Raw genomic sequence first — 25,185 nt, 5'->3', positions numbered from 1 at the left:
GAGAAAGCGAGACACGGAGCCCAGCTTCGTTCTCGACTGAGCGTTATCCGACCATCCCCGTCGCAAGTCGACCACCTCTAGCCGACACACTCGAGCCCGCGGCCTCCTCTTCCGCGGCGACCGAATTCCAGGTGAGTTTTCTTTGGGGTTCGATCTAGTTCTTTTTTTTTTTTTTTTTTTTTTTCTGAGGATTCCGGCTCGGAGGTGCGCAAGGCGAACCAATGTAGCCTAATCTTCGAGCTCATCTCCCGTCCGACGCCGCGAGCCGGGTAGGAACCCTCGGCCGACCGCCCTGTTTTGTGTCTTCTCTGTGCCTTGTTTCGGGCTCGCCGGACCGGGCCACCGTTGTCCTGGTTCGTGCGAGTTTCGGCCTTATCTATGTGCATGCTGCGATTGCGAGGTCTTGGGTGTTGATTGTTTTTGAATCCCGACTCGAGCTCGGTCTCGGTCCTCCCCGTTTCTCTTGCGCCTCTTAAGTGTTCGATAAAATGCCTAAGCTAAACGCACGTTCAAGGTCTTTACTGTGCCCGAGGCTTGCTGTCCTTTTGTTTGTACTGCGCATAGACTAGTTGTCCCTGTGCCAAGGCTGAACCTAGCTCGTTCATTAATTGCTAATTTTGATTAAGTTTGGGTCTCGGATAAGTTCAAAACTCCCTTTTAGCCGACGCCCTCCACATGTTTGGGGAAATGCCTGATTGAAATATACGCTTTTGTTCTTAGTCCTCTATGTGTTTCCGGGTTCGTGGTTTGTCAGATGAGTTTTGATAGATCCCTACCGCCTCCTTTTGCTTTGTACGTTCTTGTTTCGACGTTTTTGTGTGCGCGCCGTGCTTCTGCGTGACCGGTTCTTAGCCGTCGAAGTTGAAGGGTGGTGGTAATTCGTGGCAACGAATGGGCTGGGCTTTAAACCTGAAACATTGGGCCTAATTTTCTTGGGCTGGGCTGGGCTTTAAACCTGATTTAGTAAGTTAGGCCCAATGTTTGGAGGCGGCAAAAGGCCAACAGTTTCTCTTATTTCACTTCCCTTCCAACCCTAAAAGAATAGAAGTGAATAACAAAAACAAATATTTCATGCTTTGCCCTGTCGCAGTTGTAGCTGCAGGAAGAAGTGGGAGATTGACAGGGAATAAGCTTCGGCTTCTTGCGGATTGTGCCTCCTCTGATATCAAAGTCTGAATCTTTCTTCGTGCCCTCCTCAGCTCTCTCTTCGCCAAACGGTGGGTTCGTCGCGTTTTCCTTGAATTTCGTGGCCCCTTCATTCAATTAGAGTCGGTTCAGTTTCGCTGCCGTGTTTCTGATGCTTGTAGTGGTAGGAGAATGCATGATAGATGCTGAAGATTTCACATTTCGTTCTAGTTCTGCGTTGTTTTATCAATCATTTGTTATTGTGTCTGCCACTGAAAGTTTCGTTTTATTCGTTTGTGCTGCAGTAAGAATTCGAAGGACTTGAGCTAGAAGGACCATGGGGAAGAGGTCCGGGAGTCAGAAAAGGGAGAAGAGGGGCTCTAAGAAGAGGGCTATCGATGAAGACGCGGCCTCGGAAGACATTGATGACGAAATAGATGCCTGTGAGTTATGTCCCTCGGCTGAGTATCTGCTTACTGGCGCTGCGTGCTTTCTGTTTGTGTAAATGCTGGTGTGAAGTTTGCTGCTTTATAAATGGTTTCTCTTATTGATGTTTTTATTTATAGTTCACAAACAAAGGGATGTTGTGCCACTGAACATTCACAGTGATGCTGGGGAGTCAGATGATGACAATGAAGAGCCTGTCTTTGATTTTAAGGTACTTAAGTTCCCTTTGATGCAGATTTGGTATAGTCCATCCAGTCAACTTGGGTTGGGACAGAGTTGAATTTGGTTTGACGAGGGAAGGTTTTCAAGGAATTTAGTGATAATTAAATGAATGTTTGTCTGAGAATTGCTTTTGAATATTTGTGTGGATCAAGCTGGTGTTGTCTTGTGAAAGTTATATTTTTGTGGTGATGTGATCTTTCATAAGGCATTTCTTTTGTGGTTTTTAATTACATTTTCACATTAGCTGGTGAATTGTTGTCAAATTAACATGCATGAGAGACTTCCTTTCTGATTTTCTTATTAAATGATTAGTACTTTTAAAATTCTGGACTTCTACTGGTCATTTATAAATTGGTGCTTTGAAATTATTGGTTGATCCCCAATATTTGTTTATTGGAAAGAGAAATTAATGGAATATGGTGTCTTGGAATTTCTATTAGGATGAAGAGGATGAAGAGGAGGATGAAGATGATGACACTCAATTGACCGGGCTTGCTGCAAAAAGTAAGATTGTCTCAAGTTATTTTGCTTTTCTTGAGTTACTACTACTGCCCACTGAAGTTGTCCTTTTCTACATGCCAATTCATCAAATAGTTCCTAATTCTCTGGAGTAAGTTGTCATACCTGCTCAACATCTAATATCTGAAGTTAAGTTGGCTTAAGCTCGGCAGTCAATAATTCTGCTTAGAAAACTGGAAGTCTTGTTGGCCATGAAGTCCTTGAGAGTAAATGTGTTAACTGCTAATAGATGAAGAACTCTGAAATTGCAGTCTAAGTGCATGTTCACTTTTGTTGAGTCTGGTTTTATGGGAATTAGGTGCTAGTTTTTTATGAGATTAGTCTAAAAATAGCTGTTTACTTTTTAACCAGTCTCCAAGAGTTGGTTTGCTTTGCGTTACACTCTTGTTTGCCTGTTTGTCATTTCAACGGTAAAACCTTTTCAGGTGAATTTGTGATGTTGTAACATCAAATAAAAGTGATGGAATTTGATCTTACTTGAATATGATATATTGAAAAGTTTTTAGGGAGCTCTGCTATCTTTTCGTGATCTCATTAATTTTGTGTGGAGAGGAAAAACATCCTCTGATTCTGCCAAGCCTACCATAGTAGAATGTACAGGTGAAGAAGCCAATAGCAGCATGCTCTTCTATTATCAATTTCACGTGCTGCCATGCTGGGGACGCTACATCTATCCTCTTTTATGATAATTAGATGGATGGTAATGGTTACAGTTATCTGTAAGAGAAATCATTTTGGTTCATAACTGGTAGCTCCACATGTATTATGTCTCCTATGGTGACCTATTGTAATAGTGGGCAACCATTCAGTGTATTGCTTGATAGGAGCAAGGTGATTGTCCTAGTGATGATCAATTTACCAAATTCAGGAAGTCTTGCATTCAATTTTTTACTTCTTCATCCTTTTCGTAGCCTGTGACAAATGAAGAGAGTAAAATATCTTGTACGTCATGCCTTGGTTCATTTTGCCCTATTGATCATTCACTGCTTCTTAAAAGTGTAATGACCTCATGTAGTGGCCAAATGCTTGGTTTTTGTTGGTGATGTTGACTTCCACTTTTAAAGTTCAATTTCCATATAGTTGTTTGCGTTGTTTGTAGTTGCAAGACAACAAAAGTTTTTGCGGGCGAAAATTGGTGGGGTGGAAGATGAAATGCATGATGGGGAGGAAGAAGATGAAGACAAGAAGGCCGTTTGGGGCAGAAGTAAGAGACAGTACTATAATGCTGATGAGGTACGTTGAGTTGGAAATCTGACTTCATCCCTCTTTACGCTTCATCAAGTTGATACAGGGGTTCTCTGTTAAACTACAAACTGATTGTGATTTCACTTGTAAAGTATTTTTCTTAAGAACCTGAACCCTTCATATTTGGCTTTTGAGCGGGCTTAAATTCTGTGATTCTTTATTCGAACTACAGGCAACCTCTAGCGATGAGGAAATTCCAGCAGAGGAAGAGGCAGAGGTGTTAAGATTGCAGAGGGAGAAAGCAAAATCATTATCAATGGAGGACTTTGGGCTTGAAGATATTAGTCCAGATGAGGCCACTGCGGAACCAACTTTAGGGGTAGCGTTTTCTGATAACCTTGTTAACTTTGTGGCTTTAAAGTTGTTCTGAAATGTTTTCCCCATAGAAGTAGGTGGAGTTTCGAAGTAATAGTGCTATTTCAAGTGCAAGTTATTCATGATTCTGCAGGAAATTATGGTTGGAGGAAAAGGTAAATTTGAATCTGGCGTACATGAAGGCACTGGAGATGATATTGTGACAGCTTTTGAGGAGGTAAAAAAAGATTTGAATGCACTGTCAAAGGAGGAGCAAATGGATGTTGTATATAGGTATTTCCTCTCTTCAAGTGAACTTAAAGCTGCTTTGATTGATGTGTTGCTGGTTATGGAATTTCAACTGAAAGTAGCAAGAGCTTAATATCTTTTTCTGGGAAGATCAGTATGGGAAAATTTGATAGACCGGCACAATGTATTGACCGTGAACATACAATTGATATAGATTATGACCTGTTTTGCATATGGCTTTACTTTTTTTGGGCTCTTTTTGCATATGGGTTTTCGCCCCCCCGGTGCCCTACGATTGAACTTTTTATCTATGAAAGACAAAAAAAGATCACCGAAGATAGCTTCCAATGCATGTTTGTAATTGGTCAAGGTACATTAAAGCGCTGCACTATATTTTCTCATAATTCTTCATGGTGCTTCCTGCAATTAGACTGTGGAAGCTTATGCAATTCACATAATCCTTTTTGCATAAAACTGGATAATTTGTTGTCTGTGATTCCGCTCTGTATCTTAGCTATTCCTATCCATCAAGTGGTGATTGTCGGTCCTTTCAGGTTCATGAGAACTATACACTGAAATTTCTGGCAGGATAAACCAATCAAGCCAAATGTTCAGAAGTAGAACCCAGCAATGTTTTTCTTCCTTGATTAGAAAACCTACTAGAAAGCCTAAGGATTGTTTGGCAGTGGTTTTGAAGAAACAAATAAAACCAATTCAATGAATTGATTCTCTGGATTTTACTCATAAAAGCAAACATTGGATGAGAATTAAAAGGGAAAGATAATCAGCAGATTTCTCCTTGTATATCTCACAATGTTTTCCTCCTGTAGTGTGGTCTTTCAGAGAAGACGTTCCACTTTTTGATTTCATAGAATTTTTATAAGCCACCTCCTTGCTGGGAAAATAAATTTTCAAGCTAGATGAGCAAGACATCTTCGTGGTAAAGGCTAATGGAGACGACCGCACTTGATAAGAGGAAATAGGTGGGATTGTTGAGACATGGTAGATTTTGCATTAATTGGAACAATGTTAAATGAGAAAAATTCTTGTCCATGAGAGAAGCAAATAAAGAAGTGGTTGGAGTTATGGATTACATAGAAATTAATAATTCATATGTAATATAGTCATTAATTCAAAGATTTTATACCTAGTCATACTTGATCTCATAATATATGGTATTTTCCGTCAGAAGTTCTGCATCCAATCCTACTTCTTAAGTTAACAAATGAAATATAAGGGATATGGTATTTTCCGTCAGAAGTTCTGCATCCAATCCTACTTCTTAAGTTAACAAATGAAATATAAGGGATATGTATGAAGTAAGTTACCCTGCGTTGATTGAATTTCTAAGTTACAAGGAAAAGGGAATATGTATGTAGTCTATGTACCTTATGTTCCTGCCTCTTGATTTAATAGAATTTTTTTCTTGCAGTTCTGCTCCAGAATTGGTGGGACTGCTGTCTGAGCTGAATGATGCAGTTGAAGAGCTTGAAAGCAGAATCAATCCGCTTCTAAGCAAGGTATTTATCCCGCTGTTAAAGAGGCGTGTGCTAACAGATGACTTGTTTTTTGAATCTCTCTAGTATGGAATCATTTCGTCACCATTTTTTTTTTAGTTTTCTTGGCAGAAATTTATATCTCTATAAAGATCGCTTTGAAGGCCCCTAGGAAGGATCTCACTGAAGGGATGAATTTTAGCTATCCAATATTTTCTGTTATGCTTTTGGTAGAATGCTTTGGTGTCTCGCTTTGAAGTTTTCTTGTCCTGGGTCTTTAATATTTTTTATTGTTTGAGCTTATTACAATAATGTTTTAAGTCCATTTGGCTTGTACAGTGTTGTTTCTTTATTACTTGCTGTCTATGGTTTCTGTTGAATGTGGAATTTGCAGGTCATATTCTCTTGTTGTTCAGCATGTGTCTTTTATTCTATGAAGGTTAAAAAGAGGGAAAGTACAATGAAAGGAGGATCACGCTATTTGGAAGTAAAGCAGGTTCTGCTGCAGGCCTATTGCCAAGCAATTACCTTTTATCTCCTCCTTAAGTCTGAGGGACAACCAGTTCGTGATCATCCTGTTATAGCTCGCCTTGTGGAGATCAAAAGCTTATTGGAGAAGGTATTTAAAGAAGCTATATAATTTCTGTTAGTGATTTTATCTATAAATCTGCACATGCATGCTGCGTGGCATGCCAATGAATATCGTTGTTAACTTTCAGCCTACTTGTTAATTCCTGTTAGAAACCACTCTTGGGCATTATAGGCAAAGTCACACTACACTGAACGGTGTCATTGCTCCTGTCATCATAGTGATTATGGGTAATATGCTACTCAAGGAGCGTGTGGACATACTTTTTAGCCTATCCCTTTTTTTCCCTTTATGTTCAGTGATTTGCTAATTGTTGTTGTAGTTGTCTCTATTTGTAAGTATGGCTGTTTGGTTCAGTCTACGCTGCTAGTTGAACATCTTTACTAAAATTCCATTGAATTTTACATTTCCATTTAGTGAGGACTAATGAACCATTTGGTCGAGCTGTGTAAGCCATTTATTTGTGGTGTCTCCCTATCCATTATGCTGGAATCGACTTTAACTGGCACCTGATCCTTATGAAATCATGATCTTTCTTCTGTAATTCCTAATCTTTGTGTGGTATACTATTCTGAGGGTAGAAGGGGATGACTGGAAGGTTGTCAGGATTGTGCACATGCATATTTTTTCATCAACATCTTTTGCAGTTAGCTTTTGGTTTCCTTGAGTGTTGACTGACTATCCAAGCACCCGAAGATTTTTTTTTTTTTAATCCTCCATTGAGTCATGCGTATGACTGTACTACTGAATCACTCAATGTTTGTGAGCATATTGCTATACTGTTTTGCATGGGGTTTTGTCTACTGTCACAAATCTTAGACGTACTACCTTTGGCAGATGAAACAACTTGATGAAAACCTTCCATCTCACCTCGAGGAGATTCTAAAACAAAGTACTTCAGATAAAATGCCAGAAAAGTTGGTGAATGATGAAAATTTGTTGCAATCTGATGATTCTGATGAAGATGACGAGTCCATTCCACCGCCTATTGATGTTCAAGATCAAGAGGCAAAACATGTATGTTTCACCTTAATCAAGATTGTATATTTGCCTCCTTGTGTCTTTGGTATGAACATAAACGTTGGTTTTGCAGCCTCATGAACCCATTCAGGACAATGAGAATAATGGAGAGAAACATAAACCTCAGGTGAGTCTGGCTCAATTGACAGTGCCAGAAATGTCAGTTCCTCTCTCTCCTAGCTGCATAAAATAGTTTAAGTATTCTTGTATTTGATATCGCAAAATTTGGCAGAAGGAACAATTTGGGGTGCAAAGCTTGAAGATGTTAAATGTGAGGGCTGCCCTTGAGGAAAAATTGAGGCACAAGAATGTTTTTAGTTCAAATGCTTCAAAAGGGGAGAAAAACCAAAAAACATCGAAACCAGTGAACAGGTACTGCTTTAATTGCCCACACCTGCTCTTTGTTTTAATTCAAGGCGTTTACTTAGGTTCATTCTTCAACAGGCAGCTAGAGACCTATGCAGATTTCGATGATCATGCTACTGAAGATGTAGCATCTCGTCATGGGTTGATGAATGGGCATGCAGGATCATTAGAATTAACTAAACTCTCCAATCTTCTGCAGGTTGAAAACAAGAGACAGAAGGTTTGGATCTTGGCATGATTATGTTTAATTTTTTTCTTTAAGTGCAAGAGGTTATGTGATTGATCAAACTGTGTTTGCAACAACTAGACTACCTTTTACCAAGGGGATATATGGGTTAAAAATTCAAAATGAGAGTAAATTTCCAGTTGGTGCAGTCCTTCAACAATGTTCCTATAAGATGTTTCTGATGATTCAGGAATTAGTTGCTCTAGAATGGATGAGACTGTTAGGATAATCTAGTATAGATGGAACTAACCATGCCAGTAATATACCTAAAACATTGCAAAAAAGAAAAGAAATCATCATGGGCTACAATTAGGGTATATGGCTAACACATGTTAACACTTTGTTTTTACTTATTTTCATGTCATACAATAATCCTGTATGGATTACGTCAAGTGAAATACCTAAATATTGGGAAAAAAATATTCTACTTTCCTGTCCCTTGAAGTTTTGGAGGAACTCTTTTTTATTCTCGTGATTGTATTCAGATTTTGATGTTGTCTCGTACCTCTCTCTGTCCTAGCTCTTTTTTGATTGTTGGATATGATAGATGAAAGATGATAGATTGATATACCTTCCATTTAGATGATTGTTAAATTACCTAGGGTTATAAGTTGACTTAAGTACAATTTTTTATGGATTGGACTCGCGCTGAATTTCTACTAAATTTTTAAACAAATCAAGTGATAGTATCGTATTAGTTATGGAAGGATTCAAAGGAAGCTCTAAGTGACATTACCATATTAATCCTGAAATGAATATTATGAATGACAAGCTTTTCATCTTGCTCCTGGAAGGTCATATCGGGTGATGATGATTTGCCAAGGAGGGATGATATTGGAGAAAGGCGGAGGAAACATGAGCTTCAAGTATTGGCTGGAGCTGGAGTTAAGTCAGAGGATGATCTCGGTGACGAAGATGGGAATCTTGAGGCTAATGGAGGTGCTGACTCTGAGGAAAGTGAATCTGAAGAGTCAGCCGATGAGTTTTATAAGCAAGTGAAGCAGCAACGAGCTGCAAAACTCGCCACCAAAGCAGAGATGTATACAAGGTCTGTTTTCTGTTGCTCATCCCATATTTTCCTTCTTAATCTTAATGTGGAGAGCCACAAAAGTCCACAGACCGCCTAATTGACACCAACGAGTGAAATTAATAGTTACATGCTGGGTATAGAACAAGGAGATCCTAGAAATTTCTCCAGTCATTTATGAGCTCCATGACTGTACCTATTTAAGATTTGTTTTCTTTTTTCCTCCATTTCTTGAAAATTTTTCTTAGACATTTGATATCAAGGGTTGAGACCTTCATTTACAAGGAAAAGTCTTAACATTGAATAATCTTTTGGAATGAAGACAAATTTTAATTACCAGGTACAAAGCGCAAAATAACGTGGTGCAAATGTATAATGTGTCTTTGTATAAACAAATCATTTCTTTCTTTTCAAAGGATATTGAACCTTTATTAGGAGTTGGATTGAGCTAAAACTTGAACTTAAATTTCTACGAGTTTTTTTTGCTATTATGAAATAAGAAAGATGTTATATCAATCTTTTTGCTACTTTATCCTATGGACTTAGCAGGAAAAGGGAAGAGAACTTTTGAGGAGGGTGAATGGCATTCTGGATCTAATTAAAAAGTAGAAATTAAATGAAGATTAAAGAAAAGACGTGAGAAAGCTAGTAATGCATCAAAATCAAGGACCTATGGCTTTCAAAATGCATGAGTTTTCTTTTGTTTTTGTGACACATGAAATCTCAATGGAAATATTTAGTGCCATTTCATGGTAAAATTGCTCTCAGAATGTATTCAATTTGTGGTTGACTTTGATGCGCCTACAGGGATCTGGCAATTCCATCTTTGCCTGAGACAGTTGATGGAAAGCGCCACATCACTTATCAGGTGAGCCTGCGTGCAATGGTTCTGGTCAGTTCTGTTAATGGTCTTAGCTACCCGTTGCCATAGTCAAAGATTTAACTTTTGCTGTGCAAATGCTTTAGATGGAGAAAAATAGAGGATTGACCCGTAATCGGAAGAAACAAACGAAAAATCCAAGGAAGAAGTACCGGGTGAGTCAAGAGAATCAGATTGTTGATGTATATTCTCACGTCAACTTTCAATATTGCCTGAAATTATTTATGTTCATCTTGCGTGCAGAGTAAGCATGAGAAGGCAGTGGTCCGACGAAAAGGGCAAGTTCGGGAAATCAGGAAGCCATCCGGACCTTATGGTGGGGAAGCATCTGGTATTAATGCAGGAATCAGTCGAAGCATAAGATTCAAGAGCTAAATGCTACTACTTTGGATGAAAATCTGTCGTGCGGACCTTGGAGCAACCTGCCGGTGATTTGGGTGACAGGAGTATATATACATAGTCGAGCTTCTACAGTTGCACAAGCATCAGTTGGAGTCTAACGGGGATGTAAGGGGACGAGTTAGGAGCCCTGGCAGATACGTATTGCCCATCAGTGGCAGGCCATTTTTGTTAGTATTGGAAGACTGGAGTTTCACTTGAGTAGAGATTGCTTTCCATGTGGAAGGCCTTGTATTATTAGCAAGAAATCTTGTTGGAATTTGGTTATTAAAGATTGTAACTTTTTTTGGGCTTCAAAGATTGTGACTTCATCCTCTCTTTTTTCCTATTTCTTTGTAAGGAGCCGATTCCGTATGTTCAGTTTTAACTCCCCGCCCAAGGGGTTTTTCTCTTCAGCTAGTAGGACTGAATATTGTTGAATGAATTTGAGCTGAGGATTGGACTGTGTTCCAATATGTGATCACGAGTCGCAGTATACTTTTAGAACCTGAGGTGCCTGTCTTTAGAAGATTCTGATCTCAGGCCGGAAGGACACATTCCAGGTGAAGTGCCCACATCAGAAATATGCAAGCTATGTCTGGTGTGGTGATCCTTTTTAAGAGAATTTCTAGCAAGCCTTGAAGCTATTTTGAAAGAGTAAACCACAGGGTTCCGAGAAGAACAAAGAGGGAACTACAGGCATATATATTATAGGGGTGTGCAACGGAAACCGCTCAAACCGGAACCAGACCAAACTGGACCGGACCGGCCGGTTTTGGGCAGTTCCCATGGTCGGCGGTCCGGTTCCCGGTTCCAATGTGGGAACCGGACCGACCGGACCGACTGGACTGGACTAAATTTTTTATATATAATTTATATTCATATAATATATAAACACATATAATATATTAATATTATATATGAAACTTATTGCAATTGAAATTGCAATTTAGGTAACATACTCTTATGTGGCCAAGAGACCACCAAAACTCTTGTTGTTACTCTTTATTTATAGAAAAAACTCTCCTCATGCTCACACTCTCTCTTGCTCCCCTCACTTGCAAATGATAAGGCACTTCAAGCCTTAAAAAGTTTCATATTGACTAAACATTCAAAGTATAGAAGAGAGATTGTCTATAAAACCTAAGCCAAGCACAACCTTTAATCACGTTGTTCATGGGTTTTATGCTTAAAATTAAGCATGAAACACATAAACTATTATTGATATTCACACAAGTGAAATTTGAATATTTTGCACATGGAAACATGTGTGAGTAGTTTTATTAAATTGCTCGAAAACCGAATTTGATTGATCGGTCCGGAGCATGATTATTCTTTAGTGAATCGTCATTCTTTAGTGAAAAAATAAAGTGTCAATTCTTTTGGACCGGACCGGACCGGAACCGATGGTCGGGTCCGATTCTCGGTCCTAAGACCAATTAGGAACCAATTCTCCGGTCCGGTTCCCAGTTCCTCCTTGGAACCGGACCGAACCGGGAACCGATCACCCCTATTATATTAGCCTTCATTCACAAACAAAAATATCCGATATTCCTGGTTTTTTAGAGATGAGCCTCGTTAAATTTGTGTCTGAACCGTGCGAAACCAACCGGTGCATCTGGGCTAATGATCAGGGGGCAGTGTACATTCGAAGATCGCATTTCAGGATGAGGGGGGCTCCTATCCTTTTAGTTTCCTACCAAGATAAGAACGGAGTAAACTGATGGTTGCGTTTCGATGTAGATGATGACCGAGTTTCTGGATAAACCTCAGGTGGCAGAAACGAAAACGCAGCAGCATTCATCCTTCCTAATTTTCGATCAATCCATGCCCACTTGCCATAATTCCCGTAACTTCTCTCCACTCATATCATACACAGAAATACGGAAAATCCATAACTGGTCGTAGACAAGAGAGAGAGAGAAGAGGAGAGAATCATACAACACAAGAAGAGATCAAAGGAGAACATATTTTCTTCGAGGCTTGCGAATCTTATGGTAAATTGTATGAGAGAGATAAAGTTTTCTTCTCTTTATACGCACTAATATGTGTTGGAGATATGATTTCATCGGAGATATGATTTGACATCAGACATACATTCTAGGATTGGATTTGGATCGATTGATTGACTCAATTAGAGATCACAATTGATACCATATTTTTTCCTTCCTTTTTTACTGTTCATACATTACACTATAAATACTTGTAAAGAATGCATCTATCTATAGGCTAAGATTAGGGAAAATTATCCAAAAAGTCTTAAAATTATTGCACTTTTTCTAATTTAGTTTTAAACTTTTTAATTTTGTCAATTGAATTCTAAATATTTTCATCTTTTACCAATGAAATCAATTTGAACAATTTTGGCCGAAAATTACTGACATAGACGGCTGGTGCTAATGTGACAATTTTAAATAATATTTAATGATATTTTAATAATTTTTTGATTTTATGTTTGTTTTTGTTTTTGTTTTGTTTTTTTTTTTTTGAAAGGTTTGGAGAGAAGGCCGGCAAGGGTGGTTGTCTGACCCTCGCCAGCCACAGGTGAGGTCGACCAACTCTCGCCAGCTTTGGGCGAGGGCACTAGCGAGGGCCATGACGCCCTCGTTGACAAAAGCAAGGGTGTGTGAGCCCTCGCCCAAACCGACGAGGGCGGCATCCTCACTCAAAGCCCTCGCCTGGGGTTAGCAAGGGCCACCAAGCCCTTGCCTGGCCAGATTTGGCGAGGCATCATGGCCCTCGCCTAGGGCTATCGAGGGTGGACTAGCCACCCTTGCTAGCCTTCTCTCCAAACCCTTGAAAAAAAAATAAAAATAAAATTCAAAAATTTAATAAAATATTTTTAAAAATTGCTACGTCATACTAGCCATTCAAGTAAGTAATTTCCAACAAAAATTGGTTGAATTGACTCAATTAACAAAAAGTGTAAAGGTTTTAGACTCGATTGACAAAATTAAAAAAAATTATGATTGAATTTGCAAAAGTATAATGAGTTTAGGACTTTTTGAACAAATTTTCCCCAGATCATCGTGTTTCATCAGTTTAGATCTGAAATTTTAAGGTGAATCTATCCATGTTTGGAAGCACTTAATATCTTTTTTCCAAAAGAATTGTTTCTTATGAACCCATTACTCCTTACTCCTTTTGATATACGCATGGAAGAGCTCGGTGTATATTTGGTGCTCGCCGGCCCCGTCAGCAAGGGCCAGGTAGGTCTGGCGCTGTCGATTTTCTATAAGCTTTTTGGACGGTTCGAACGGGGCGGTTTCAGTCCCGAGCACGGTCGCGTCCAATGAGCTGCTAGTCGCACTTAGGAAGGCGGATATGAGAGAGGAGTTCAGGGAGGCGTTTGACAAATTGAGAGGGAAGGATGGGTTTGAGTTGGATGCTTGGGGTTATAACATTTGTACTCGCGCATTCGGGTGTTGGGGCGATTTGCCTACATCTCTGCACCTTTTCGAGGAGATGAAGGCGAGGAGTTCGGCTTTGTTTGCCATCCTCTCAATTTTAGGAGGTAAAAGAAGATGGCAAATTAGATCCAAAGACTATGACTAATTATCTATAGAAAAACGCATCAGCTTAAATTTTCAGTTTTTATTTGCCTCTTAAGATTATAACATATCACAAGCCCAACAATGTGTTATTGACATGGTATTCCATAGCCAAAAGTTTTGAACATTATGATGCAAGTCAAATCCAGCTGAACGTGCCTGTGACATGCTTATTTTTGTTTTGATTAGAAGATTTGTAAAAGTAGGACCTAATTAGACAAATTAAAAAGTCATATAACTTGATTAAAAAAAAGTGTGAAAGTAGACGGAAAGTAAACATGGAGCGTCATGTCATTGTAACACATTTGTTACAATGTGTTATCCTTCACTAGTATCATGACCAAAGTAAAAATGCAGCCTAAAATTCTAAAATCATCCCCTTGTTACTATCCCAACCCAGAAACATTGAGCGTCATGTCATGGCTCGATGAATTGACATGATCTAGAGGCTTTTTGAATGATTGTTATGACTGATTCATAACCAAGTGACCCTTAACCTATCTCTCAAAGACTTAAGGTTTTCTCTAGTGTTCTTGGATACTTTTAGGGGTGGACAATATGGTAATTGTACACATATGTAACAAATGTAGGTAGATGGTGGTTAGGGAGATGCAATCTCTACCATTATATCAAGAAGAGATCTACGGCTACAGTTAGCCTTGTACTTGTATATATAGGGCATTCTCTCCTTCATTTGTATCTCATTTACAATTGGAATATTTTTCGGAACTTCTTTCTAGAAGACTAAAGGGTTTGAGATACTTTGCCTCCTACAGAAACATCTGCCTTTTGTCAGGCTTTTTGTGAATTTAACTACATATAATTAGGCCAAGTAATTTTTGTGGCATCACATTCCGGTCTCTCACGGATGGTGGGCCTTCTCTCGTTGAGAGGAGACCTCCGATCAAAGAAAGCCTCCGAGGAACATCGAGATGGTACTAGTGACAAGAGGAAGAATAAGGATGATGAGGAAGAAACAATGCTTCTCATGAATTCTTCCCTAATGTTGGTCATGTCAGTAATATCCAAACGGAATAACAAGGTTGATGAGGAAGAATCGACGCTTCCATGAATTCTTCCCTAATGTTGGTGATGAAGACAGTAATATCCAAACGGGAGGTTGCTCAGTTCGTGTTCAGGGTGTGCCAAGATTGGAAGATCTATGTTCCTATCATCATGCTCGCGAAGAGAGCTGGAGAGTTGAGCTGGAGTTTGGCCAACATATTTGACCACCTCGTCATGATCTTCAAAGTACTTGTTCTCTTATGGATTACGAAAAGAGCACCGTTCTTCCCAGCTAAGGACTCGCTGTTTTATCTCCTTGTGTCTGTTTACATCGTAGCATTCTTATCTGCTTTTGGTGGCGGCATTCTTATCTTGGTGGCAAATGGTTCTGCTGCTTAAAACTGGGTGGGCTCAGAGTGCTGGCCGTCTCGCTGGTTTCTGATGGCCATGGTTTTAATCCTCCTCTATAAAATTACCTCTGCTGATATGTGTTTATTTCTCCCTTTTTCTTTCTTTAGAATAAAGGATTTGTACAAATATGTGTTTCTTAATGTCTTTCTTTTTTCAGTTCGTGACGTTGGGAGAAAAAAATCAAGCAAATCTTAATGATCTAAGGATCACGGATCCACACATCTCCAAATAAACAATACAAAAACAACGTCGTTTTGGTGCTGACGTGGTAAAAAATAATATAAAAATTAATTAAATTAAATTTAAAACTAAATTTATTTAAAACATTTTAAAATAAAAACATAAAAATAAATAAATAAATAAATAAATAAATAAATAAATAAATAAATTTACCAAAAAAAAGGTGGGAAGAGGTCGGTTGAGGGCTGAGCCCTCACTGCTGGGAAGGGCCGGCGGCGGCGAGGGCTCACCCTCCCGCCCCTTCCCTTTTAAAAAAAAAAATTATTTATTTATTTATTTTTAATTTTTTTAATATTTGTATATTTATTTTAAAATGTTTTACATAAATTTAGTTTTAAATTTAATTTAATTATTTTTTATATTATTTTTATCACGTCAGTACAAAAACGACGTTGTTTTTGTATTGTTTAGCCACATTAGTGTGCAAAACGATGCCGTTTTATACACTTATTTCGCCGGAAAATTGCCACGTTAGCATTTTGGCCAGATTTTCGCCGGAGTGGCACTTAAGTGATCCATTTTATTCCAATTTCTATATTTAAGTGTCACATTTCTAATTTTTGGCACTTAAAAGTGTCTCTTCGTGCTAAGTTTTGGCACTTGCACTATACTTCTCCTCAAGAAGTTGCTTCACCTTATTTTGAGATATCATGGCTTTCAACTGAAAATCACAAAACATATGTATAATATTTCACATCACAGATACAACAAAATCACGGTTGCATCAAACATATTTGGTTCTTATTTTGCAGCCCCCACTTCATATCCCACCAAATTGGTTGGGCCAATTTGGTGTAATACATGACTTACTTCTTTTTTCTTGACTATTTCCCTTAGATTATCTATTAGATGTTTATGGGGTCTCCAGTATATGATTTCACTTTCGCTATAGTTTTTATATGATTCACAATACACAAAAAGAGTTTATGAAAATTTTCTCTAGGTCGTCCATTATGTTAAGCTGTCCAAAAGTTTGTATTAGTATATATAGTTGATCGGTGATGCTTGTGCCGTAAAATCAATCGTGCAAGGATTGGAATTTCGAAGAGGAGTATTGTCAATATGAGATTTTGACGGGACAATTATAAAATTTTTTCTAAAGTTTTCATGTTACGACCAATATAATCCAAAACCTTTTTAATTTCATCAACTTAATCGTAAACATTCTGACAATTTGCATATGTAGTTTAACTCGTTAATTTTGATCAGAACATTTTATTTATGTAACACGACTGGCGTTGACATAGATATTTTTAAATTTGATTTTAATTTTCTGATTTTTTAATAATTTTTTATTCTTTATTTTCTTTTATTTTCTTTCTTTTTTCCCCAACTACGGTGGCCTTCACCGGCCCACAATTGGAAAAAGAAAAAGAAAGAAAATAAAACAAGAAAATACAAAAATTATAAAAAGTTCTGAAAAATTTAGAAGAAATTGCAGAATGAAAAGTCACCGCACCACCTTTCCCATGCCCCCAACAAACACAAAAAACCAATGGAAAGGACAAATTATAAATAAAAGTCATTTGACCAAAATGGAAAAACCAGATTACGAGGATGCAGTTCCCCTTCGGATTCCGTCTGACGGTATTATAAGGGCCTGTTCCAAGCTCAAAGAGGAGGTTGCACTTCTCGTAAAAAATGGCAGGCTCAGCAGGCCTGAATACTGAATAGAATAGATCACGGAAAAGTCAAAATGAAAGCTATCGCTTGCAAGGATACAGCTTCAGTAATGCCTGAGAAGTAAGGGAGCCTACAGACCTAATGTAGCTAACGAAGTGTCACTACAAGAAACTTCTGCACCATCACACAAAGATTGAGAGATATTATAACTCGCCTACTTTCTAATTAAACTGGATTTAGAATCTCATGTAATTAAGATGATAAATTCAACCATCGAACTCTCCTTTTCCACCAGTGAATGCTGACTTCCCTCTTTTTAATATTTTTTCTAGGTGAATACGTCTTTGAGCATCCTCATATTTTAACACAGACCATACATCTAACTGAGATCACGCGGCCTGATACTTTCTACAACTCAAATGAACTGCTAAAGAGTTAGAACAATCATTTCAAAGTTCCAAAAGCTGAACAACACTAGCAGATATCCTTGAAGATATAAATTAATTGAGGATATGGATGTTTTCCATCACATTCACATGCAATATATGCGATGAGACTAATTTGAAACAGTGAAGGTTACATCCATAAACATCGGCAAATTCTGAACCAGAATACGACCATTGAACATCATGATTAGGTCCCTCTGTACCTGACAAACTACCAACAATGCAAAAGATAAGTTTCAAGAAAATAATTATGTAGGTCGTCTTAGTAAGAAACAAATAAAAGCTAGCGAAGAGGCACGAGCCCTTCATGATTCCCTCCTATTGTCGGGCAGTTTAGTTTTGATTCCTCATAGTAACTCTGGTTCGTTTTATCAACATCATACTGCACCACAACCAGAAGTCCAGTTGACCCATCATTCCAGTGTAGCCGCACCACATCATACTGTGATAAAATAATTTTTGGGTTTCTATTTAAATTTTCTTTCGATGATCAGCTATTATGCTTTTACGTGGACTACAAGCGACATTCTGGTTAATCGTTATCGCATAGAAGGCGCTTTTATCCGGTAGAATTTTTTATCTTTATCTAATTTGTGGTCCTATCAACTATCCAAGTGGCAGAACTATAAATAAACCTACACGGTGTGGATAGTTGAGAGGTCCAAGAGAGAATTCTACGAGATAAAAACGCCTTGTATGCAGGAGTGATTAACCATAACACCACCAACTGTAGTTAGAAAAGTAAATTGGGCCAACGTGGAGCCAACCAAGGAATTCACACATTAGCAACCTAGAACGATAAACCAAAGGCAGGCACAATTCTGTCAGGAAATATGACATGAAAAAGCAGAGAGCTTCAGAAGAAGCACTGCAACTATTCATAAATACAGTCCTCAAATTTAATGACGAGCAAGACATGTATATACAAGAGAAATATTAGCAGCCTATTGCCAACTTTTTTCTGTATAGAAAAACCAACCCAGGAGAAATACTTAGGAGTTGGTTACATCAGCTTTCCTCTATCAATATAGAAAAACCAATCCAGTTTATAACCTCCTCTCCCAACTTGGGAAAGAAAGGCATACGAATGTCATTAAATTCTGTAGATGACCAGCATGGCTATATTAATCAGAAAGGCTAGGATGGTGGCCATTGATCCAATCGCTCCCACTCTGGGTCTACAGAATAATTTCCCTCCAAGAGCAGCTAAGAAGCCTAGCACATAAAGAAACACGATGACGTTGCTGGTTAATGTTATGTAACTAGCAAGAGAAACAGATCCTTGAATGTTTAGACCCAACAATGAATCTGTCATGTCAGCCAATCTGTCAAGAACATGACCCAAGCTGTCATGAGCATGACCCAAGGAGTTCTCGGTACGAGATGTGGATTCCCCCTGGGAAACAGTTAGGTCAAATCCCTTCTCAATATCAATGTCAAGAGGAGCAAAACCATGAGATGTGAATTCCCCACGGGACAATTGCGGTTGTCTGCTTGTGCCATTAGGAAAAGAATTCAGTCTTGCTTTCACTGGTGATGAAATGATCCCCAATTTCTCCAATCTCAGAAAGGAGTTCTTCAAGCGGCATTGCGGGTTTCTTTCATCTCATCTCTCCTTGGGTCATGTTCTTGACAACTTGGGTCATGTTCTTGACAACTTGGGTCATGTTCTCCTGTATATACATCTATACACATGTCTTGCTCATCATTAAATTTGAGGATTGTATTTATGAACAGTTGCATTGAAGCTCTCTGCTTTTTCATGTCATCTTTTCTGACAAAATTGTGCTTGCCTTTGGTTTATCGTTCTAGGTTATTACTATGTGAATTCCTTGGTTGGCTCCACGTCAGCCCAATTTAATTTTCTAAGTCGGTCGTGCGGTGGTCGTGCGGTGGTCATGCGGCTATCGTGCAACATTCGTGCGGCGGTCGTGCGGTGGCTGGCGATCCTATGTCAGCTTTCCTCTATCTGTATAGAAAAACCAATCCAGTTTATAACCTCCCCTCCCAACTTGGGAAAGAAAGGCATACGAATGTCATTAAATTTTGTAGATGACCAGCATGGCTATATTAATCAGAAAGGCTAGGATGGTGGCCATTGATCCAATTGCTCCCATTCTGGGTCTACAGAATAATTTCCCTCCAAGAGTAGCTAAGAAGCCCAGCACATAAAGAAACATGACGACATTGCTGGTTAATGTTATGTAACTAGCAAGAGAAACGGCTCCTTGAATGTTTAGACCCAACAATGAATCTATCATGTCAGCCAATCTGTCAAGAACATGACCCAAGCTATCATGAACATGACCCAAGGAGTTCTCGGTACGAGATGTGGATTCCCCCTGGGAAAAAGTTAGGTCAAATCCCTTCTCGATATCAATGTCAAGAGGAGCAAAACCATGAGATGTGAATTCCCCACGGGACAATTGTGGTCGTCTGCTTGTGCCATTAGGAAAAGAATTCAGTCTTGCTTTCACTGGTGATGAAATGATCCCCAATTTCTCCAATCTCATAAAGGAGTTCTTCAAGCGGCATTGCAGGTTTCTTTCATCTCATCTCTCCTCAGGTCATGTTCTTGACAGCTTGGGTCATGTTCTCCTGTATATACATCTATACACATGTCTTGCTCATCATTAAATTTGAGGACTGTATTTATGAACAGTTGCATTGAAGCTCTCTGCCTTTTCATGTCATCTTTTATGACAAAATTGTGCTTGCCTTTGGTTTATCGTTCTAGGTTTATTACTATGTGAATTCCTTGGTTGGCTCCAAGTCAGCCCAATTTAATTTTCTAAGTCAGTCGTGCGGTGGTCGTGCAGCTATTGTGCAGCATTCGTGCGGCGGTCGTGCGGCGGCTGGCGATCCTATGTCAGCTTTCCTCTATCTGTATAGAAAAACCAATCCAGTTTATAACCTACCCTCCCAACTTGGGAAAGAAAGGCATACGAATGTCATTAAATTTTGTAGATGACCCGCATGGCTATATTAATCAGAAAGGCTAGGATGGTGGCCATTGATCCAATCGCTCCCATTCTGGGTCTATAGAATAATTTCCCTCCAAGAGCAGCTAAGAAGCCCAGCACATAAAGAAACACGACGACATTGCTGGTTAATGTTATGTAACTAGCAAGAGAAACGGCTTCTTTAATGTTTAGACCCAACAACGAATCTGTCATGTTAGCCAATCTGTCAAGAACATGACCCAAGCTATCATGAACATGACCCAAGCTATCATGAACATGACCCAAGGAGTTCTCGGTACGAGATGTGGATTCCCCCTGGGAAACAGTTAGGTCAAATCCCTTCTCGATATCAATGTCAAGAGGAGCAAAATCATGAGATGTGAATTCCCCACGGGACAATTGCGGTCGTTTGCTTGTGCCATTAGGAAAAGAATTCAGTCTTGCTTTCACTGGTGATGAAATGATCCCCAATTTCTCCAATCTCATAAAGGAGTTCTTCAAGCGGCATTGCAGGTTTCTTTCATCTCATCTCTCCTTGGGTCATGTTCTTGACAGCTTGGGTCATGTTCCCATGTATATACATCTATACACATGTCTTGCTCATCATTAAATTTGAGGACTGTATTTATGAACAGTTGCATTGAAGCTCTCTACCTTTTCATGTCATCTTTTTTGACAAAATTGTGCTTGCCTTTGGTTTATCGTTCTAGGTTATTACTATGTGAATTCCTTGGTTGGCTCCACGTCAGCCCAATTTAATTTTCTAAGTCGGTCGTGCGGTGGTCGTGCAGCTATCGTGCAGCGTTCGTGCGGCGGTCGTGCGGTGGCCAGCGGTCCTACGTCAGCTTTCCTCTATATGTATGGAAAAACCAATCCAGTTTATAACCTCCCCTCCCAACTTGGGAAAGAAAGGCATACAAGTGTGTGGAGATGCCAAAGTACTCCATATGAAATGCCAAAAAGTTGGCGAGTGATGAAAATTTATTGCAATCTGACGAATTTGATGAAGGTGACGAGTCCATTCTACCACCTATTGATGTTCAAGTTCAAGAAGCAAAAAATGTATGTATCACCTTAATCAAGATTGTATATATGCCTCCTTTTCTCTTTGGTACGAGCATGAACGTTGGTTTTGCAGCCTAATGAACCCATTCAGGATGATGATAATAATGGAAAGAAACATAAATCTCAGGTGAGTCTGACTCAATTGAAAGCACCAGAAATGTCAGTTCCTCTCTCACCTAGCTGCATAAAATAGCTTAAGTATTCTTGTATTTGATTATCGCAAAATTTGGCAGAGGGAACGATTTGGGGTGCCAAGCTTGAGGATGTTAAAGGTGAGGGCTGCCCTTGAGGAAAAATTGAGGCACGGGAATGTTTTTAGTTCAAATGATTCAAAAGGGGAGAAAACCAAAAACATTCGAAACCAGTGAATGGTACTGCTTTAATTGCCCACACCTGCTCTTTGTTTTAACTTAAGGCAGTTACTTAAGTTCCTTCTTCTACAAGCAGCTAGAGACCTATGCAGATTTCGATTATCATGCTACAGAAGATGTAGCATCTTGTCATGGGTTGATGAAGGGCATGCAGGATCATTGGAATTAACTAAACTATCCAATCTTCTGTGGGTTGAAAACAAGAGACAGAAGGTTTGGATCTTGGCATGATATGTTCAATTTTTTCCTTTAAGTGCAAGAGGTTATGTGTTTGATCAAAATGTGGTTGCAACGACTAGACTACTTCCTACCAAGGGCAATATATAGGTTAAAAATTCCAAATGAAAGTAAATTTCCATTTGGTGCAGTCCTTGAACAATGTTTTAATAAGATGTTTCTGATGATTCAGGAATTAGTTGCTGCCCTAGAATGGACGGAACTGTTAGGATATTCTAGTATAGATGGAACTAACCATGTTAGTAATATTCCTAAAACATTGCAAAAAAGAAAAGACATCATCATGGGCTACACTTAAGGTACATGGCTAACACATGTTAACACTTTGTCTTTACTTATTTTCAGGTCATAGGATAGTTGGGAAATAGATATTCAACTTTCCTGTCCCTTGAAGTTTTTGAGGAACTGTTTTGTATTCTCGTGATTGTATTCAGATTTCGATGTTGTCTCATACCTCCCTCTGTCCTAACTCTTTGTTGATTGTTGGATATGATCGATGGAAGATGATAGATTGATATACCTTCCATGTAGATGATTTTTAAATTACGTAGGGTTATAAGTTGACCTATGTACGATCTTTTTATGGTTTGGACTTGCGCTGAATTTCCACTATTTTCTTTAAAACAAATCAAGTGATAGTATCATGTTAGTTCTGGAAGGATTCAAAGGAAGCTCTAAGTGACATTATCAGATTAATCCTGAAATGAATACTATGAATGAGAAGCTTTTCATCTTGCTCCTGGAAGGTCATATCGGGTGATGATGATTTGCCAAGGAGGGATGATATTGGAGAAAGGCGGAGGAAACATGAGCTTCAAGTATTGGCTGGAGCTGGAGTTAAGTCAGAGGATGATCTCAGTGACAAAGATGGGAATCTTGAGGCTAATGGATGTGAGGAAAGTGAATCTGAAGAGTCAGCCGATGAGTTTTATAAGCAAGTGAAGCAGCAACAAGCTGCAAAACTCGCCGCCAAAGCAGAGATGTATACAAGGTCTGTTTTCTGTTGCTCGTCCCATATTTTCCATCTTAATCTCAACCTAGTCCCAGAAGAGTGATATTAGGCACCGATTTTCATCAATCAATTACAGCTTATGCTTGGAAAAGTAAATTGATAGTTACATGCTGGGTATAGAACAGGGAGATCCTAGAAATTTCTCAAGTCATGTATGCGCTTCATGACTGTACCTATTTAAGATTTGTTTTCTTTTTCCTTCCATGTCTTGAAATTTTTTCTTACCGAGTACAAATTTTTGTACCTATTTAACATTGAACAATCTTTTGGAATGAAGACAAATTTTTATTACCGAGTACAAAGCGCAAAATAACATGGTGCAAGTGTATAATGTGTCTCTGTATAAACAAATCATTTCTTTCTTTTTAAAGGATATCGAACCTTTAAGAGGGTTAATGGATTAAGCTAAAACTAGAACTTACATTTCTACGTGTTTTATTTGGTATCATGAAATAAGAAGTTATATCAATCTTTTTGCTACTTTATCCTATGGACTTAGCAGGTAAAGGAAAGAGAACTTTTGAGGAGGGTTAATAGCATTCTGGATCAAATTAAAAAGTAGAAATTAAATGAAGATTAAAGAAAAGACGTGAGAGAGGTAGCCATGCATCAAAATCAAGGACCTATAGCTTTCAAAATGCACGACTTTTCTTTTGTTTTTGTGACACATGAAATCTCAATGGAAATATTTAGTGTCATGTCATGGTAAAATTGCTCTCAGAATGTATTCAATTTGTGGTTGACTTTGATGCGCCTACAGGGATCCGGCAATTCCATCCTTGCCTGAAACAGTCGATGGAAAGCGCCACATCACTCATCAGGTAAGCCTGCATGCAAGGGTTCTAGTCAGTTCCGTTAATGGTCTTAGCTACTCGTTGCCATAGTCAAAGATTTAACTTTTGCTTTGCAAATGCTTTAGATGGAGAAAAATAGAGGATTGACCCGTAATCGGAAGAAACAAACGAAAATCCAAGGAAGAAGTACCGGGTGAGTCGAGAGAATCGGATTGTTGATGTGTATTTTCACGTTGACTTTCAATATTGCCTGAAATTATTTATGTTCATTTCGCGTGCAGAGTAAGCATGAGAAGGCAGTTGTCCGACGAAAAGGGCAAGTTCGGGAGATCAGGAAGTCTACCGGACCTTATGGTGGGGAAGCATCTGGTATTAATGCAGGAATCAGTCGAAGCATAAGATTCAAGAGCTAAATGCTACTACTTTGTATGGAAATCTGTCGTGCGGACCGTGGAGCAACCTGCGGTGATTTGGGTGACATGAGTATAACATAGTCTAGCTTCTACAGTTGCACAAGCATCGGTTGGAGTCTAAAGGGGATGTAAGGGGACGACTTAGGAGCCCTGGCAGATACGTATTGTCCATAAGTGGCAGGCCATTTTTGTTAGTATCGGAAGACTGGAGTTTCGCTTGAGTAGAGATTGCTTTCCATGTGGAAGGCCTTGTATTATTCGCAAGAAACCTTGTCGGAATTTGGTTATTAAAGATTGTGACTTCATCCATTTGTTTTTTTTTTCTTCCGTTTCGTTCTAGGGAGCCGATTCCGTATGTTAACTCCCCGCCCAAAGGGGTTTTTCTCTTCAGCTAGTAGGACTGAATATTTTGGAAAGAATTTGAGCTGAGGATGGACTGTGTACCAATATGTGATCACGACTCGCAATATACTTTTTAGAACGTGAGGTGCCGTCTTTCGAAGACACAGATCTGAGGCCGCCGCAAGGACACATTCCAGTTGAAGTGCTCACATCAGAAATATGCAAGCGGTGTCTTGTGTGGTGATCCTTTTAAGAGAGAATTTATAGCAAGCCTTGAAGCTATTTTGAAGGAGTAAACCACAGGGCTCCGAGAAGAAAGAAGAAAGAACTACTAGTATCATATTAGTCTCATTCAAGAACGAAAATATCCAATATTCCTGGTTTCTTAGAGATGAGCCTCGTCAAATTTTATGTGCCTGAACCGTGCGAAACCATCCGGTGCATCTGGGCTAATAATCAAGCGGCAGTGTTAGTTCGAAGATCGCATTTCAGGAGGTGGGGGGCTCCTATCCTTTTAGTTTCCTACCAAGATAAGAACGGAGTAATCTGATGATTGTGTTTCGATGTAGATGATGACCGAGTTTCTGGATAAACCTCAGGTGGCAGAAACGAAAACGCTGAAGCATTCA

General features: G+C 39.0%; 1 protein-coding gene across 4 annotated transcripts; it reads left to right on the top strand.

The window, feature by feature from the left end:
* On the top strand, nt 1-24,340 carry LOC104456213 (something about silencing protein 10). Of its 4 annotated transcripts, XM_039300391.1 has the most exons (18): nt 1-131; nt 1,091-1,217; nt 1,431-1,568; nt 1,692-1,783; nt 2,235-2,298; nt 3,413-3,546; nt 3,731-3,877; nt 4,007-4,146; nt 5,534-5,621; nt 5,992-6,216; nt 7,024-7,203; nt 7,280-7,333; nt 7,439-7,578; nt 7,651-7,792; nt 8,593-8,846; nt 9,633-9,693; nt 9,792-9,860; nt 9,949-10,499. In XM_039300391.1, exons 3-18 carry the CDS (start codon nt 1,463-1,465, stop codon nt 10,078-10,080), a joined length of 2,028 nt encoding a protein of 675 aa, XP_039156325.1. In that variant the 5' UTR covers nt 1-131; nt 1,091-1,217; nt 1,431-1,462; the 3' UTR covers nt 10,081-10,499. The 4 variants fall into 4 exon arrangements, with proteins under 4 accessions (XP_039156325.1, XP_039156326.1, XP_039156327.1 ...); XM_039300392.1 differs by lacking the exons at nt 1-131; nt 9,792-9,860; nt 9,949-10,499 and adding exons at nt 23,927-23,994; nt 24,083-24,340 and having other exon boundaries at nt 1,041-1,217; XM_039300393.1 differs by lacking the exon at nt 1-131 and having other exon boundaries at nt 1,043-1,217; nt 6,037-6,216.
* The last annotated feature ends 845 nt before the right edge of the window (nt 24,341-25,185 follow it).

The sequence above is a fragment of the Eucalyptus grandis genome, chromosome 8, assembly GCF_016545825.1.
Source record: "Eucalyptus grandis isolate ANBG69807.140 chromosome 8, ASM1654582v1, whole genome shotgun sequence".
Lineage (NCBI taxonomy): Eukaryota > Viridiplantae > Streptophyta > Magnoliopsida > Myrtales > Myrtaceae > Eucalyptus > Eucalyptus grandis.
The sequence above is the reverse complement of the archived record's forward strand: the minus strand, read 5'-3'. Positions and strand labels throughout refer to the sequence as shown.